The 17,925-nt window shown below is 42.8% G+C and overlaps 4 protein-coding genes across 4 annotated transcripts; 3 read left to right on the top strand and 1 right to left on the bottom strand.

Moving 5' to 3' along the window:
* The first annotated feature begins 1,621 nt into the window (after positions 1-1,621).
* Positions 1,622-5,116, top strand: LOC117808403 (protein downstream neighbor of son homolog). Its single transcript, XM_034678131.1, has 12 exons — positions 1,622-2,161; positions 2,405-2,479; positions 2,558-2,758; positions 2,847-3,025; positions 3,136-3,211; positions 3,310-3,412; positions 3,532-3,622; positions 3,714-3,878; positions 3,977-4,175; positions 4,262-4,331; positions 4,423-4,553; positions 4,651-5,116. Exons 1-12 carry the CDS (start codon positions 1,742-1,744, stop codon positions 4,789-4,791), a joined length of 1,851 nt encoding a protein of 616 aa, XP_034534022.1. The 5' UTR covers positions 1,622-1,741; the 3' UTR covers positions 4,792-5,116.
* Positions 5,117-5,454: 338 nt separating this feature from the next.
* On the bottom strand, positions 5,455-8,799 carry LOC117808157 (insulin receptor substrate 1-like). The gene is made up of 6 exons (XM_034677697.1): positions 8,660-8,799; positions 7,846-8,323; positions 7,339-7,588; positions 6,918-7,167; positions 6,247-6,826; positions 5,455-6,164 (listed from the first exon to the last, which is right to left on the bottom strand). Exons 2-6 carry the CDS (start codon positions 8,307-8,309, stop codon positions 5,771-5,773), a joined length of 1,938 nt encoding a protein of 645 aa, XP_034533588.1. The 5' UTR covers positions 8,310-8,323; positions 8,660-8,799; the 3' UTR covers positions 5,455-5,770.
* Positions 8,800-9,265: 466 nt separating this feature from the next.
* Positions 9,266-12,813, top strand: LOC117808158 (cytochrome P450 4F3). Its single transcript, XM_034677698.1, has 13 exons — positions 9,266-9,673; positions 9,925-10,069; positions 10,155-10,208; positions 10,296-10,423; positions 10,677-10,798; positions 10,872-11,018; positions 11,345-11,462; positions 11,549-11,615; positions 11,698-11,827; positions 11,977-12,110; positions 12,204-12,268; positions 12,342-12,424; positions 12,505-12,813. Exons 1-13 carry the CDS (start codon positions 9,386-9,388, stop codon positions 12,722-12,724), a joined length of 1,701 nt encoding a protein of 566 aa, XP_034533589.1. The 5' UTR covers positions 9,266-9,385; the 3' UTR covers positions 12,725-12,813.
* A 504-nt stretch (positions 12,814-13,317) lies between these two features.
* LOC117807978 lies at positions 13,318-17,499 on the top strand. The gene is made up of 11 exons (XM_034677329.1): positions 13,318-13,599; positions 14,310-14,462; positions 14,563-14,688; positions 14,799-14,947; positions 15,129-15,222; positions 15,315-15,428; positions 15,531-15,551; positions 15,850-15,870; positions 15,963-15,986; positions 16,063-16,122; positions 16,207-17,499. The coding sequence occupies exons 1-11, from the start codon at positions 13,521-13,523 to the stop codon at positions 16,248-16,250; spliced, it is 885 nt and encodes a 294-aa protein (XP_034533220.1). The 5' UTR covers positions 13,318-13,520; the 3' UTR covers positions 16,251-17,499.
* The last annotated feature ends 426 nt before the right edge of the window (positions 17,500-17,925 follow it).

Raw genomic sequence — 17,925 nt, 5'->3', positions numbered from 1 at the left:
GTAGTGTGTTTCAGCCTCTATCAAAGTTTTCTGACAATACCAATCAGTCATCATCGGCAGCAGATTGATTTGAGCTTGTGCTGAGGTGACCTCTGTGGATAAGAAAGCCTGTACAAATTCAATACAGCTCAATATTTTGCAAAAGAGTGAGAAAAATTGAAGGAGCTTGTAATTAACTCACATTACAAAGGGAACAGAGTGGGTTAATTAAGTAATCCGGCTTAATGGTGGCACAAAAGGAAGGTAAAAAGGATGCTTCAGCACTGTAATTGCAAGACAGTCAAAGCTCCTCCAGCACAGTTATCAAGTCTTGGTGAAGGGTGACATCTAGTGGTCTAAGTGCATGATGGCACCCCAGTGTTGAGAGTTTAAGTCTCCATATACTTTAAAATAGAAGATCTGAGATACTTCTGCAAGATAATAAGCACTACAGATATCTAGTTTTAAATGTTGAAAGTATTACACCCATTTCCTAAAGTGGATTTACCTTCAGGGGGTAAGTGTAGCCTGATGCACATCCATCAGACATGACATCTTAGCAGTCCTGCATCACAGTTTTGACGCTTCAGACTCTTGTTTCAGCCGAACAACAGATATAAGAATTGATTTCCTCACAGCAGCTATCGTTCTGCGGAGCTTCAGATGTGATTGATGACCCGCAGTAATGACAAACTAAGGAGAAATTCAGAGGGAGCCAAAATTTACATAATGTCCTATTAATCACTGTGACACAGGGACAGAGGGGGCAATGACATGTAGGCAGGGGGGGTCGACAAACAGCTCCACAAAGACATCATGAGGCAAATATTTATTTATCCAAATATTCTGATATGTGAAAAGGAGTTTGTGCTGTTTTGCATGAATAAGAAAGTCTGTCTGGATGGTTCTCATAAAGCTAAAAATGCAGTATCAAACTTGGTTGTTATTGTAGTAGAAATTATTATAATCCACTGGAAAATTTGGCCATTGACATTCTTATAATTTTAGTTTGCATGTTCTATTTTACAGTGTGTTTAACCTATTAAGGCATTTTGTACAAGTGTAAATTAAACAAATGGTGTCAAGATTAGAGATTAATTTATAGAATAAGCTCTAATATTTTTTTATTAGCAATTTTAAGTATAAACTTAAATAAAAACAACACAAATTTGAAAAATAAGAGCAAACATATCTGGAAAAATGTAATTGAGTTGTTAAAGGTAAGTCAGAGCTGTTTATATTTAATCTATATAATTTAAACGTTTCTGAAAATAATATTTGATCACAACTGATAATGATTTAAAATTATTAATCAGCTATTTAAAAAATAATTTAAAGGAAATTGCGTTTAAAACGTTTGTAAACGCTTGCTACATGACGTGTTTAGGGCCAGTTGGAAAAGCTATTGCCATGATCTGTCTACTACATATCGAACTCGTGTGGTAGAACCAGACATTTTCAATTCAACATAGATGTGAATCCTGTCAGTAACTTAGAAAATATGTGATCTAGTCTCTTTCTGGGTGGAAACTGACTAATTTAAAAGTAACAGAAGGGTCCTCTTGCGATTTCTAGCATGCGGAAACTCAATTTTCCCAGGACAGTTAATGCCACACAAGTCTGACGTCTGACGTCAACACGTCAAGCGCCAAATTTGTAAAGTGCGGAAGGCGCAACAGCTAAACACCAACTTAGCCAGTGTTTCAGGAGCCTGTTTCTCGTTTAAAATCGGCTTTTTTTGGATCACTTTATCAATTCTAAGATGTCTAAACAGTCGGGCTACTCCCCCAACTTCAAGCGACCGGCTGAAATCATGCGAATGAGACGGAAAAGAGCCCGAAGCGAGGCTGGTGTCTTCTCGAGCCCGGGCGGTCAGGGCTCCACAGGCAGCCCCGGACAAAGCGGTGCATCCCCGGCCTGCGTTCGGCCTTTCTCCCCGGGACCCCTGCTCAACACCCAGACTCGCTCCGGAGGGGGAGTGAAACGCAGGAACCCCTTCGCGAATATTGAGAATACTTTCAGCCCGAAGAAGAAGAAGTTGCTGATCTATAACGATGAGGAAGCTGTGGGTCAGATAGAGAAAGGGACCGAAGAGGAGGAGGTGATGAAGAATCGAGCTTTACCTTTCAGTGCCATGTTGACTGAAGTGGAACAAAAAGAGCACCAACATATTTCCAGCAAGGTTTGTTATGATCACTTACCGATACATGATATTGCACAGCTGTTCGTGTCCATCAGGTGATCTGATTGGACAAGAGGAGTTCTATGAGTGCTGTTATACAGTATAACATCAGGGCCGGTTTACTACTCGTATCACTCCGCTTCAGTCAGGTGTAGGGTGGTCTCATGTCTCTACATTTGTAACTGAGGCATCACAGAGTTAAAGTGATTTATTCTTTATTCTCATGTCTATCCTCTGCTGTAGAAAAGCCTCACTTTCTCTGAAGATGACTCCCTGTTTGAAGAAGAGGAGGAAGATGTCAAAACTCCTCTGCTGAAGGTCAGATGTCACTTTAACACTTTGATTTGTCAAATGTCCGTCTCCAGTCTCATTCACTGTAACTAATGTCCTCCCCAGAGTCCTCAGGCCATCGCTCCTGCCTCCATTGCTCCCCCCACCTGCACCCAGTACCCGACAGACTGGAGCCTGAAGACCCGGGTCCTCTTCACCTCCCCGCTCTCCCTTTCCTGGGCAGAGCACCCAAAAGCCCAGGAGGAAGCTCAGGGTCTCAGCCAGCACTGTAGAGCTCAGTTTAGCACTTTACCACACAGCATCCAGGTAGAGATCTGCTGTCATTTCTACAAATCACATCACCCCCACTACACTAATTGGACTTAAGAGTGAATCCTTGTTGTCCCCCCTGCAGGATCCCAGGTCCTCCTCTGAGCTCCGTTGCGCCTTCCAGCAGAGTCTGGTGTACTGGCAGCACCCCTCCCTGCCGTGGCTCTCTCTGTTCCCCAGGATCAACGCTGAGAGGAGCTTCACTGGGAAGTGCACACCGTGGGCTCAAGACGCGGCGCTGCAGAAGAGTCTCATGAGTGAATGGTGAGGCTGCGGACACTAGTCGCAATCACAGCAGCAGAAGACTGAGACTTCAGAGCTCTTCTGTTCTTTAATGATTTCATATTCAAACACTTCTCTCTGATTGTCTTCAGGTCGGTCAGCCTGTCCTCTCTGTACAGCCTACTGAAGACCCGGCTGTGTCCTTACTTCTATCTCTGCTCCTATCAGGTACTTCATTAATGCATCCACATTGATGCGTCCACTTTGATTTTATTGAGTGCATTATGAAGCTTACTTCCTCTGTGTTGTGTCCTCTGTTCTATTAGTTCACAGTGTTGTTCAGAGCAGCGGGACTCGGAGACTCAGGCAGCATCACAGCCTTGATCTCTCCTACAACCAGAGGTCTCAGAGAGTCAATGAAGGCTGAAGGTGAGTCCTAACAGAGATCTAACACTTCCTCCAGCAGATATTTTTATGGCTGTGAGGTTTGAAAAGCTTATCCATCCTGCACACTCCTTAGAAATGTCTCCCCCTGCATGTCTGCACAGGTATAGAGTTCAGTCTCCCTCTAGTGGACGAGAGGAGGAAGCAGCAGGGGCACCAAGGAGCCGAAGAAGAGCAGATGGAGAAAGTGCAGGAGTAAGTTTTCCTTCCAGGTTTGAATGTGTGTGTGGGTTAAAAGCTGATTATGAAGTATGATACTGATTCCACCTGTACTTTTATTTTGTAGGCGTTCTGAGCTGAAAGAGGGCGACGACTGTCAGGCAGGTGCGGAAGGTAAGAGCTGTAGATACGATGACGACGATGATGATGATGATGATGGCAGCTTCTCCTGGCTGCAGGAGATGGGAGTCCAGGACAAAATCAAGAAGCCGGACAGCATCAGCATCGCACTGTATCCTTAACACTGATGAATTGAACATAATTGCATAGGATGTAAAAGAAGAGTGTTGATCCAGACTCTAGTGTAACTCTCCTTGACTCTCAGTGCAGTCGTAAAGAAGGCCACACAGTCTCTCTGGACCACAAACCAGAGTCTGTGGTGTGTGTTGAAGGCGCGCACACCTTCACCCTCATCAATTTCCTCATCAACTGTAAGAGTCTGGTGGCTACAGCCGGGTCCCAGGCTGGGTTACCGCCCACAATCCTGGCTCCTGTCTCCTTCAGAGGAGCTGCGATGCATGCGTTGAAGGTACAGACAAGCACAGTAAACACACGCTGAGTCTCAACTCTGTCTGCATCCGTCTGAGTGTGTGTGTGTGTGTGTGTGTTTTTCAGGCTCGCAGTGTGAACGTGAAGAGCCAGGTTGGGTCGACATACCAGAACATCAGCAGTCTGGAGATCACAGGTACTCAGGTGCTATCAGGCTTCTCACTTCTATGAACTTACTGAACAAATACAGGAGAATTCAACATTTTAATATTCTCTCCCTCCTCCAGGACCCATCCTCCCCTCCTCTCTGCACGCCGTCACAACCCTCCTCCGACCCGCTCAGAAAGGAAACTTCTCCGGCACTCTGTACACACATGCACCGACCGCCGTCATGAACACACACGCCAACAAGCAACAGGTAGAGCTGCTGTTTTGATTCACTACACACGAACAAACTCAGAGTGACCTTCTTCAGTAGTCTGATTCATTCAGCCGTCTCTCTCTTTGTGTTGCAGAGCACTGGTGGGTCTGTGGATCTATGCGGCTGTGGTCTTCATCCCACCTCCATCCAACAACTGAAGCAGGCCTCCAGTCTGGGCAAGACGGCTCTGACTCACATCAACATGAACAACTACAGCTACACCTGGAAGAACTGACAGGTGGAGATGACTCTGAAGATTGTATGGTACACTGCAGTGTGTGTGCTACACTTCAAGATGCTTTTAGAAACAGATTTTACTTCATTGCACTGTTTTTTTTTAAAATTCATTTTAAAGCTGTGATTTTATAAAACTGGAATCATTTTTTTTTTTTTTTATGAATCACTTTTAATTTGTTTTAAGCTGGAGAACATCCCCCTTTCCCCTCTCCTTATATAATGTACTTAATGGAACTTGTATGAGATTAAATTTCTGGTGCATGCCTGATGCTGTCAGGTTGTGTTTGTGAGAAAATAAAAGTATTCCTCTGATGTTTGTTAAAGATTTGGAGCATTTTTTATCATAGCATTTCAAGAAAGCATGCAAAGTTAGCTGCTTTTGTTGTTATATTTACAACAATGAGTAAAATATGCAATTTCAGATTACTTCAAAAAATTAAAATCTGGTAGTGGGGTCCTGACTCCCACTTTGGGAACCTCTGGTTTAGACCACTGTTTCATTGCCTAAAAATAGATTGCAACTATTGCTGTTTTTTAAAGGCGCCCTCTGCTTTCTGTAAGGAGAAGTTAGAGCTCACAGCACCTGTCCTGCATGGTGATCTCCAATACAAATACTAACAACACCTGACCCTGCTGATTGATAAAAAACACTGAAGACAACTTTGCATCCATGTGACTTTATTTTTTTGAACAATTCATGTAACAGTTAGGCATCTTAAAACACTGTACAACAATATTTAAGGCTTGATTAATTCCACACCTAAAGACAAAAAATAAGTGACATTTTGGACAACAATAAACAGACAACAATTACAATATCTTTTCTTTGACATAGACAACAGTATTAAATTTAAGACAGCATGTGATAAACTGCAACAGTGACATATTCACCTCCATTATTTCATCATCAGATCAATGATTCTCTTTTCTGCTGCACGTTAATGATGTAAACAAACAAAGTGAACCATCACAAACACTCAGGATCTGTCTTCAGCTTTTAAGCAGGAAGGTAGACACAAGAACAGCCGGGACCTTCTGATGGACTGATCTGGTGCAGCTTGAAGAGGACTAGACTTCCCTGTTCCGGGAACTGGACTGGTACCGCCTGGACTATTCTCAGGAAAATTAGTGATGTCACCAGCGCCTTTTTCATTCTTCACAGGCGTGGAGGTGACCCTGGACCCTGCTGGGTGATGCCCCTGCTCAGCTGAACTCTGCTCCTGCCCATCCTCGTCGTAAGGTTGGCTGGAGCAGCTGTTGCTTCTCTTTGATTGGTCGGCTTCGACTGAGGTCAGCGGCCAGTCTGGCAGATTGCACTCGCTGGTCTGATGATGCGGCGGGCGCACGGGAGAGTAGCCGTCGGATGTGGAGCTGTGCAGAAAGAGAAAGTCACATTTTGAAAGTGTGAGCTATTAGAGAATTTATGGTAACACTGTAACTGAGCTAAACTCACCTGTTGAACGACGTCTGAAAGGAAGTGTACACCAGCAGCTTGTGTTTATGTGGGCTCGCCATGTTCATATAGTCATCCTGTGGCAGCTTAAATGAGCTGGGGCCCGCCTGTGGTGACATCATCATGTACCCCAGCCCCTTCTCCTTCTCCTCTTCCTCACCTTGCTCCCAGCTCGCCATCTCACTGGCTGTAACACTGCGGTGCTCCTCTTTCTCTGGGTTAGGATGCTCCGTCTTCATTTCCATGTAGCCGCAGGTTTCAGGTGTGGAGCTCTGATGCCGTTTGAGAGGCGAGGTGGAGCTCGGAGAAGATCCATGCTCAGGTTTGTCGGGTTTTCTGAGCTCGATGTAGCTTTGCGTTTGAGTTTCAGGCGTTCTAGGAGGGAGGGAGAGGCGGGAACCAAGTGGTCTCACATTCACTGGTTTGTCTCTGTACTTGGGCCTGCAGCGCTTAGAGGCCAAAAGGCTTTGAAGCTGATTACTGCTGGATGTCGGTGATCTGTTGAAGTCAGGAAGAGCCCGTAGATCCCTCACTGTGTCACGGATGACCTCATGAATGTTCTGGGCTACTGCTGGGTTTCCTATAAGACCGGACATAAGCACAAGGTCACAGCAATAACAGGTAATGTGAAATATTAATGTTTAAATCAACACGTTTCGATTCTTACTCACCTCGGTCTTTGGCTTCCATCCAGATCTCTCCTGGACCGTTCGGCGCCGACCTCCCGAGCTCCAAGAAGAACGATCCGTCCAAGTGACCGAAGCGGCGGACACTCAGCAACGGGATTGTAACTGACGGCAAATCATTACACGCGCTCACTCTGATCAGGATGAGGGACGTCGCCGTGAGACAGAGCCGGCTCTCACCTACCAGAGACTTAGCACTACCCAGACCTTGAGGCTTCACGGTAACCGGCCACACCTTATATGGAGGTAAAAGGAGCAGGGCCGAACGACTCACCATAAACCATAAAGTGTGTTGGAATCAAAATCGTGCTTTTTAGTTTGAGCCAAATAATGTGATCACACACATCCTCCCATCTTACAATTAAGTGTCATTAAAAGAAACCACCACACGTGATTTAGGTCTGACCTCTTTGAAGAAAGCAGCAGGAGGCAGAGTGCAGTACCCATCATCATCTTCATCCAGTCCTTCTCCATGCTCCTCATCAGTCCGCTCCTCCTCCATCAGTTTCTTCACAGCCAGGTACCACTCCTCCTGCTCCCGCTGGTCCTCCACCACCAGCACCACGGTCTGATCCTTGGCGTACAGCGTCACCGTGTGGCCTTTTCTGGAGCTGCTGACCCGGCTCACACCCAGACAGCACCTCAGGTAAACCAAGCTGTGAAGAAGGGGAATAACATCAGTTACATTGACATTGAGGCGTATTGGATATCTGATCTGTATCAATCTGATCTCCAAAAGGGAAATCAGACTTTTAAATATCTCTTTTTAGGAACAAATTTGACTATCAGATTAATCCAAGAGTGAATTTAGAAGGTTTATCTGTCCATTAAGAGTCTTTCCACCAACATCTGACTCCTGCTCCTCCTCTTTTTACACTATGCTTTATTTGGTCACACGTCAATAAAAACAAACCCTTGTTTTCCTGATCCAAACAGCGCAGCTACCCCAGTAGTCTTCTCAGCCGCTGTGAACTTCTCCTGACTCTTGTACCACTCCAGCCGGCTCAGCCCGAGGTGACTCCCTCCTCTCAGGACAAAGTATCTTCTGTGACTCCGCTCCAGCTTCCCAAGGTAACCCTGTTTGACCACATCACTCAGGGGCTGGGAGGAGCTGGTCAGGAGGGCGCCTGCAAGAGGGACCAGAGGGACCGGAGTGCTGGACGTGTGGCTGGTACAGTAGAGCTCCTCGTAGAACGGAGGCGTGGGGCTCCATTGCACCCCTGGTTGATGGTCCTTCTCCGTCGAAATGCTCATCCAGGGGTCGACTGGCAGCCATGTGTAGGTGGAGCTGCAGACAGGAGACAGTAGAGGGGAGCTGGAGGCAGGGTGGAGAGGTTTGTTTGCAGTCTCACTGTGCTCCTCTGAGGTTTCATCCATTTCAAGCTGCAAATCTGACACATGAACAGAGTAATATGAATAATAATGCAGATATTTGGCATTGCACTGCATTAAAGTACATTTGTTTATCATTATAATTCCCCCTCATCTGCTTGACTATTATACTACTATTATAATATTAGTTGTATCAATTATTACATTTGTGTTTTGAATAAAAACAGCCAATTAAAGTGAGTTTTAATCAATATAAGCTTCTTTCAAATAGTTTTGAGTACGCATTGGGAACAGCAGTACTGGAGTAGACTTTAAAAATGGCGGGGAACGTAGCTGGCTATTTAATACCTCGGGTTCCACCACTATTGGGGAATCATAGCTTCATTTAAACTCACCTGAAACTCAAAGGCACAGATGTAACGTCGAGAAACACGCAGAATGTCGCATATTTTCCATTTAAACTCCCGTGGTGCTTCGGTATTTAGTCACAGCTCATTAGCATACAGGTGCATCCGGTACCAATCAGTGTAGCCTTCAGGAGCTCCTCGGAAATCCCGGCTGTCAATTAAAGAGAAGTTGAACAAGCTGCTCGGTAAAGTTCTGGAGACTAAAATAAAAGTAACAGGCCGTGCCGAAAGTTGAATTCGACATCAAAACGTACACTTGCAAAACAATAATTATACAAACACTGACTTTGTAATTATTCTAGCAAAAAAGCGTTCTAGTATAAGTCTATGTGAGTTTGTTTTGTCGTTTTTTCTTTGAAGAGTGCACGTTTGTAAACAATGTCCATGCATTTGGTTAGAAAACATCCTTTTACAGATACATTTAGTTACCAGAAAAGAAGCAATATCATTCAGGATGTCTATAGATTAAGTTTCTAACTACTGTTAAAAATAAAAATGATTTATCTTTGCATAAATTGCACAACTAACTAGGGAAAAAATACTTTTCCAAACACAAAACATCAAAACATGAATTGAAACAACACTGCGCCCTGTCACAGAGTCAGTTAAGGATATGGGAAATGTCAGGTTATCATAACAAATAAAGGAAGTTGTGTCACTCATAGTGACAGTTAAATCTGTTGAAATCAAAGGGAGGAACAGTCTGGTTTCTGCATGTTTCAACACCTTCAACTTATCACTGTCGTAGAGAAGGTCGAGTGTCACATAACCTGGACTCTGTCTGATAACTGTAACCCTCTTCTTTCTCCCAGGATGTCCATCCTCTCTCAGGTCTTGTGGACGGGCCTTTGCTATGTACCTTTGGTGGCCGCTGCAGGACTGGGAGCTGTGATTGCAGTTCTAACGGCGAGGCTTCTGGTGCGACACGCCTGGTACACACACAGACTGTCCTGCTTCAGCATACCACCTATGCACTCCTGGCTTGTAGGACATCTGGGGCAGGTAAGACATGTACACCAAGGCTGGCAAAACAAAAACTAACATACATTCAAAGTCTTACTTATCAGTTGTAAAGTAATGCTGTGAACCACAGGATGTGCTGCAGCATTGCAGAGTATCAGCTTTACAACACATCCTCTTTGGTTTGAGTTCCCTTTAAAATGCTGCCTAAGAACTAAGTGAATCAGCATTATTTCATTCAACTTACCTTAAAAGACTAAACCCATCCAAAGTGACACATTTTGATGCATCAGATGCAGAGCACAGAGGAAGGCCTCCTGCAGGTGGACGAGCTGGTGCAGACATACAAACACTCCTGCGGCTGGTTCCTCGGCCCTTTCTATCACCTGGTCCGACTCTTCCACCCGGACTACGTCAAACCTCTGCTCATGGCACCTGGTGGGGTGAAGTAAATGTGACATTTCTTGCATGATTACTATGACTTACTAGTTTAATTCACACCAGTTCTTTTCCCTACATGCAGCAAACATCACAGTGAAAGATGAGCTGATTTACGACCATCTGCGTCCATGGCTAGGTGAGTCAAAGAGCTCAAATGGGGTTCAATTTACTATTGCCATCTTCACCTCCACAGCTCTCTCTCTCTCTCTCTCCTCCTCCACAGGACAGAGTCTGCTGATAAGCAACGGGGAGGAGTGGCACCGCAGGAGACGGCTGCTGACTCCAGCTTTTCATTTCGATATCCTGAAGAACTACGTTTCAACGTTTAACACCTCAGCCAACACCATGCATGTGAGACACAGCACTGCCAACACATGCAGGACATTCAATTCAATATAACAAGTGTTCCACTCAGGTTAAGGCTTTTCTGGTCGGATTTTCCATAAGATATCTATCATTTTGGGCATATTGACAGGAATAAAGTCTCAAGAGAAAAAGTCCCAAATTCATGAGAATAAAGTTGTATATTGATGAAGAAATTTACCCTTCTTTTCACAAGCTTTATTTCCAACTGGTCCACTTCTTGTGTTGTCCATGTCTTTAGGATAAGTGGCACCGCCTGGTGTCAGAAGGCAGAAACAACATAGAGATGTTCGACCACGTCACTCTCATGACTCTGGACAGTTTACTGAAGTGTGCCTTCAGCTACAGCAGCAACTGTCAGCAGTGAGGAGACACACTTCCAGATTTACAGATGCATTCTTCTATTGTGCTTTTTTACTGATATTTGTGTCTCCAGGTCTAGCAGTGAGTACGTGTCAGCCATAGTGGAGCTGAGTGACCTGATTATAGACCGCCGGCAGAAGATTTTACACCACTGGGACTGGATTTACTGGAGAACACAGCAGGGGAAACGCTTCAAAAGGGCCTTAAACATTGTGCACGGGTACAGTACATGCTCAGATGTGATGCTTTGACTTGTTTGTAGCACGAAGACACAAACAGCACAAAAAATAAACACACTTTTGTAACATGATGGTGAAAAAATATATATATTTCTGAATATCTGTGTTTACTATCTTCATTGTAAAGCCTTGTTGATATCTTTGGTTTGTATGTGCAACTAGAAATGTGTTACAACACACAAACAATACATTTTAGCAGCCCTCCACATTGTATCTTAATGTACCAAAGGTATTCTATCTCAACGGTCTGTTCTTTGTGTAAATTTAATAAATGTTTATTGTTGTATTATTGATCTGGTGTCTGCAGCTTTACCAAGGAAGTAGTTCAGAAGCGGCGTGCCCTGATCAGCCAGCAGAAGGAGACACAAACACGTTCATCACCGCAGAGGAGGAAAGATTTTGTAGACATCATACTGATGACAGAGGTAGAGAAGAACATGCAATGAGACAATGAGACAGAGGTTGAAAAACATGTTAACGGTTAAAACATTATGTTGTGTGTTTGTTGTAGGATGAGGACGGACAGGGTCTAACAGATGAGGAGATACAGGCGGAGGCTAACACCTTCATGTTCGCAGGTGAGACGTTTAAAGACCCTCTCAGTTAGTTGAAGTTGTGCAATGCCACTCCATCAAACTTGAATTATAATCTCTTTCACAGGTCACGACACCACAGCCAGTGCGATTTGCTGGACGCTGTATAACTTAGCACGCCACGACCACTACCAGGAGAAATGCAGACAGGAGGTGGTGGATCTGATGCAAGAACGAGAGAGACAAGACATAGCGTGGTCAGAAAACACACATTACTCAATAAATATGTCTCTAAAGCGGTGGAAAACTGATCCATATGATCTAAACCCTTAAGTATTAGGTGCAGTTGAAAGCTTGTTGCACTGAAGCAGGAATAAAGGGTATTTAACAGGTTATTTTCTTAAAGGGAGGATCTGTCCAACCTTCCTTTCACCACCATGTGCATCAGAGAGTCCCTGAGGTTGCACCCTCCTGTGCAGGCCGTGACCAGAAAGTACACGCAGGACATGACGCTGCCTGGGGATCGCACTGTACCAAAGGGTGAGTAACAGAGGTGTAGCTCTTCAAGATCACACAGAACACTTCCCTATTTGCATCAAACTACTCTCAAAATGCTTTCTCTGTCTCCCAAAGGTGCCATCTGCTTAGTCAGCATCTATGGAACACAACACAACCCTGCTGTCTGGACAAACCCACATGTAAGAGACCAAAATGCTTCATCTTTCTTTCATTGTAAGTCAACTTTGATGTCACAGATTTACCTTCTTTTAGGAGTTTGATCCTCTTCGTTTTGACCCTGCAAACACAGAGGAGAGAGCCTCCCACGCCTTCATCCCCTTCTCCTCAGGCCCCAGGTACTATTTAACATTTGCATCAAATTACAAAAGTAGGAGCACACAGCTGAAGACGTGAATCTGTATCTGTGTGTTGACAGGAACTGCATTGGTCAGAAATTTGCCCTGGCAGAGCTGCGAGTCGTTGTTGCGTTGACTCTGCTAAGATTTCGTCTGACTCTGGGGGTGAACCCTGACCTCGAGGCCAGCTCTGGAGGAGTGCGGCGTCTGCCCCAGCTCGTCCTGCGTGCGGAGGGAGGACTCTGGTTGCAGGTGGAGGCTCTGAACCCGAACAAAGAGGAGGAGTTAGAGGATGAATGATCGAATCAGACCACAGAAGCTTTGCTTTTCTTTGTTTCTAAATGCACTTGTATTGTAGCTCCTAATAAAAGTCCACATACAATAATTAATCAGGCTATATGATTATTTTATTAGCAGTTATCTATTTTGTTTTGTGTCTTAGGTATTGTTCCAGTGACACAGCAACTTCTTAAGGCACACAATTTAAGGCATAAAAAAGAAGTGATTCAGCAAATCTGAGCTAATTTGAGGTCAAATGATGCTTCATGTGGAATACAAAGAAGCTAAAAAATATTATTAATTTGGGGTGTTGCAGAGACAGACTCAGGATAAAATAAATCAGTAATAAACACATTGAATTAAATGCACAACATTACAAAGCATCTGATGCGCTGTGAAGGTGTTATGGTTGCAGTGCCAGGCCTTGTCCACTAAGGGGTGGAAGAATGCAGTTTTTATGATACAAAACACTATTTTGTTTCACTAATGTCACTATTAATTGTGTATTTTTTGTGTATATAGCAAATACAGTGCAGTGTTAATTTATTAGTTTTAATTAGTTTTACTTTTTAGGTGTATTGTTGTTCATCAAGTTCATCAAGTACTGACTGTTCCTGAGGGAGGCGGAGACTCTGAGCCTGTTGGTTGAGTTTCACTTTCAGCCTCTTCCTCGAGCTACTCCCTTCACACCTCAGACTCCTTCTGCAAGCAAATATGGTTACTTTATGAAGTTATTCACGTCTAAATAAGGTTATTTGACAGAATAAGGTAATATCTACTTGTTTTGGACCGTGTGAGAGGACTGTGAGTGGCTGAGATGTGGCAGCCTGTGAGCTCCATGATCCTGGCCGGCTGGGTGTGTGCCTGTGCGGCTGCTGCTGTGACTACGGACTCTGGTGAGTTAACTGCTTTTTGTTTGGACTAACTTGTTTTCAAACACATGCATGGATGTTTTCAGGGTTTAAATGTGTTCAATTTCAGGCTGTGTCACAGTGTTTAGATTCCCGTATTCACGTAGCATGTGGAAACAGCCAATGAAACGTACTAATGTTAACCGTGAAGAATACAGAGCAGTGTGTTTACAACAGGCATACTAATGTGTTACAGGATTGTTACACTGGATAGGAAATTGCTTAATTGTGAAGTACATGAAGTGAAAACAGCATTATTTGTTGTTATAATATAAGAAAACAAATGAAAACAAAGACATAATAGAATACCACTAATTATAACTATAGTATTACTAAATATATACAAACATAATTTGAAGTAATACATATATATATGTACATATACATATATACACGCATACACATACAATTAAAATTAATATAAAAGATAATGATAAATAAAATAATTTTGTTGATGTACTTCTAATAAGTAAACAGGTAAATAGCTGAATAAAACAATCTATCTAACAATGATAATTAAATTAAGAGTAATACTTGTAATAAAAATAAGAAAATAAATGTTCATTCAAAGTAATTATTAAAGAATCATGAAGAGAAAGTAAAAAAAACATATATTAATGTAACACATCATCACTGATAATCTTACTAAAGAAAAGAAAAGTAAGGCTCAGCTTTTTCCTCTCTTGAAAATGTAGAGCTGTATAAGAAGGTGGGCGATGATGTCGTCCTCAAACCAGATCCGACCTCTGACCCCTTACTCAGCATCACATGGAGACATGGTTCAAACCTTGCTGCTGTTTGGGACGGACCCAACTCTGAAGGTGTTGATTTATATGGCCAGTTCGAAGGTAAACTAACTTCCCTTAGATGACTTCATCCAGATGTTTTGCACTTGATGGATATATTTTGTTGTGGTGTGAAGCTAACCTGATTCATATACTTTTAAAGGTCGGAGCAACTTGAACAATGTTAATGGAGAGCTGACAATCACCGGACTGACAGCTGGCGACACAGGATTGTACACAGCAGAAATCAACAACATTAGAAACAAAGGAGTAAATCTCATCGTGCTGTGTAAGTGGAAGATCCACACACAGTCACATTACAGCAAACACATGAAAGTGTGGCTGTGTTTTCTGCCTTATAACAGCCTGTTTGTATTTTGTTCTTTTTGTAAACAACAGCTCCCGTCCCGAAACCTACCGTTAGTGAAATCTGTGACACAGGAGGGGCAGTCTGCTCACTTACCTGTGATGGTGACACAACAGGCGCTGGAACGGTCACCTACAAGTGGAACTCAGTGGACTCGGAGAAGACCAAACACATTACAAAGGTAATGTTTGACTTTGTGAAGGGATGAGAAGGATCTATTTGTGTTTATTTCAACAAATGTGATGCAATTTGCAGTTTTCCATGGATGCACTGAGGTTACTAAACTCCTAATGCTGCAAAGGAGCTATTGAGAAGTAGATATGTTTTAACGCGTGGTACTAACTGTGTCTCTCTGCTCACAGGACGACAGTGTGGGTATAGGCGGTTTCACCTGTGAGATGAAGAATCCCGTCAGTTCAGAGATCAGCGAACTCACCTCCAACCCGTTCTACATAGGTGAGTTATCACTCTGAAGTACTTCTGTGATGTAAACACAAGAAAACCTGTCTCCTTCACGTCCTCTTGTTGCTGCCGTGTCGTTTGTGCAGGAGATGAAAGTACAGAAACCAAAGGGGGCTTGAACATCTCCAAAGGACTCACAGTCTTCCTCTGTCTGCTGTCTGTTGTGCTGCTACTGTGTTTCATTCACAGGTGTAAAGCAGGTGAGAAACCATGACTCTGTTATTTATCATTAATGAACACATCAGAGAAAGCAGATGTTTCAAGTGTTTCAACATTTTCATCTTTCCCTTCATTTTCTACAGGCGAGTGGTTCTTCGAGAAAGGTAAGAGATCAAAAACATGAAGTAACAACATGTTATCGCCATTAGATTTTCAAAGTAAAAGCACCATAACAGTGGACTTAGCATGCATCCATTAATCCAGGCTGATATTTGGCTGGGTTCATACGGTAGAGACAGTGAAACTGAGACCTACTTTACACAGAGAAACAGGTATTACTCTGGGGGATTTCGTATGAGACAAAAAGAGGAAGAAAAGCTTTCAGACATGTAGAAACGCTCTTTAAACTACATTTGGCTCTGACTCTCCTAACATTTTTCTCTTGTGGTTGTCATGCTGCAGGGTCCATGCCATGGCAAGCAGGTCAGTTAATAACACTACGTATTCTTTCATAGATTTTAATGCCTTAAAAATCAAATCATAGACTTCTTGTTTGCTTTCATTCACATTCACAGACTTCTGGAGGAAGCAAGGGCTGTGTGAGTTTTCATTCTGCTTTCTGTTTCTCTTATTGTGGTGAAAAGTGCAAACTCATGTGTGTTTCATTTTCCACAGCGAGAGATGCTGCAGAATCCAACGGCACCTCTACTAATCAAGACCGGGGACAAGCAGAGGGTAATTCGCACCCAATAAGACTCTAAATGTAGATTTTTTTGCCATTTTGGTGACATGTGACTATTTGCTTTTGTCGTCCATCAGGGCAAACACTAATGGCAGATAAGCAGCCAAACAGCGCAGAGTAAGGACCTGTGGTGTGATCAGAGAGAGTGGACAATGAAGAATGAATGTACAAAAGAGACTTCTGGATGGAAAACCCCTCATTTCCCCTCAGAGGAAAGATATTTAGTGACTACAAGCAGAAATGACGGCATGTCCGAGACTTCTAGTTCCCTCTACATGCTGCTGAGAGCAATCTTATCCACAAATGTTATAAAAAGACTCTTAAAAAGAACAACTTGGCACAGAAACGATAGCGTAGGTTCATCCAGAATAGAAAAGTAGAGTCACACGTGTTAAAGTAACTTTTAAAAGACACTAAGAATGGAAATATTTAAGTCGCACTACCTTTACAGTGCAGGAGGACTAAGTCAGACTGTAATACAAAAACTGACACATATAAAAGCTTTGAGACTTGAAGACAGGTTCGTGTTACATTTTCCAAGGAGGCAGCCAGGGGACTCACACCTCAGACAATACCAGGAAACACTCTAACGTGTCTTTTCCTGTCCGTACCTGGTGCCTCGAGTTCGTTAAACGCCCACGAGTGTTGTGGATTCTGCATCCTGGACTGTGTGGAGAGGAACTGGACTGATAACAGAACAACAGAGGGGAGAGAAAGGGATGCCATTGTCTGGCGTGGGCTTGCAAGTTGAGCCAACAATCGGGTCATTGTGCAGGACTTTACTGCCGACTCCTGAGCAGCAGACACGTGTGTGTTTGTTGGGAATCTTTGAACTTTGGAAAGATTTTAAGAACAAAAGATCAATCAGACACTCTTTATGTTTGAACTCTCATTTCACTCACTCCATTAATGACTGTCTCTGTATCCTGCATGGAGAGAAATGTTGTAATGTTTGGTTTTGTGGCATTATTTCGCCCTTCACTTTCTGTTCTTTTCATGATCTGCATTCTTACTTTCTTATCATTTATAGCTTGAAAACAAAGAAGCAAAAGCACTGATCTTCTTACTGTTAGAGTGACATGTTAAAGGTTCTTTTTAAACTGTAATCTGAGAGTTTTTGTTCATTTTTTTTAACTTCTTAAGCATTAGAATTAAAAGTGTGGGTCACTTATGAATTATTTTAGGCTTGATTAATGCGGAAGTCTGAAAATCTCTGTACAAACAGAAGTATCAACCTTTCTTTTAGAGAAACAGGATTTGATGTATTTTATGTGGGTATTGACTGTGTTAGAGAATATATGAATACGCATGTATTAAAGGGATTGATATATTGTCTGTATTAATTAAAAACAACAAGTCAGATGTTCAAATCAGCCTCTCTGTGTTTTTGAATTTCCATCTCTTCTTTCTGAACTTTAAAATAATAACTCAGTTTGACCACAAGAGGGCAGCAAGTCACTACATTTCACTCATCAGGAGACAAACAGTGAGAATTTATATTCCTCTTCATTCAGCTACTTGTTTGTCGAGTATGTACCAGATTCAGGAAGTAGTTTAGAAATTATTTGTCAACTTTAAACAATCAACAGATATTTATAAGGTGATTCTATTTAAACAGTATCATAAGCAACCATGTCTCAGACTGCTGTTATACACAATAAAAATCCAGTAAGGAACTTTTGGTTCCTACTTACACTTGTACTAGAAAAATGCTCCTTAAAGCTCCAGTATGGAGTTTTGATCTAGTTTAAAACAGACTGAAATGACTACTTATGCTTTAATATGATCGTAAAAGC

Source organism: Notolabrus celidotus, chromosome 24, assembly GCF_009762535.1.
Source record: "Notolabrus celidotus isolate fNotCel1 chromosome 24, fNotCel1.pri, whole genome shotgun sequence".
Classification (NCBI taxonomy): Eukaryota; Metazoa; Chordata; class Actinopteri; order Labriformes; family Labridae; genus Notolabrus; species Notolabrus celidotus.
Note: the sequence above shows the minus strand (reverse complement) of the source record. Positions and strands in the feature narration are given on the sequence as shown.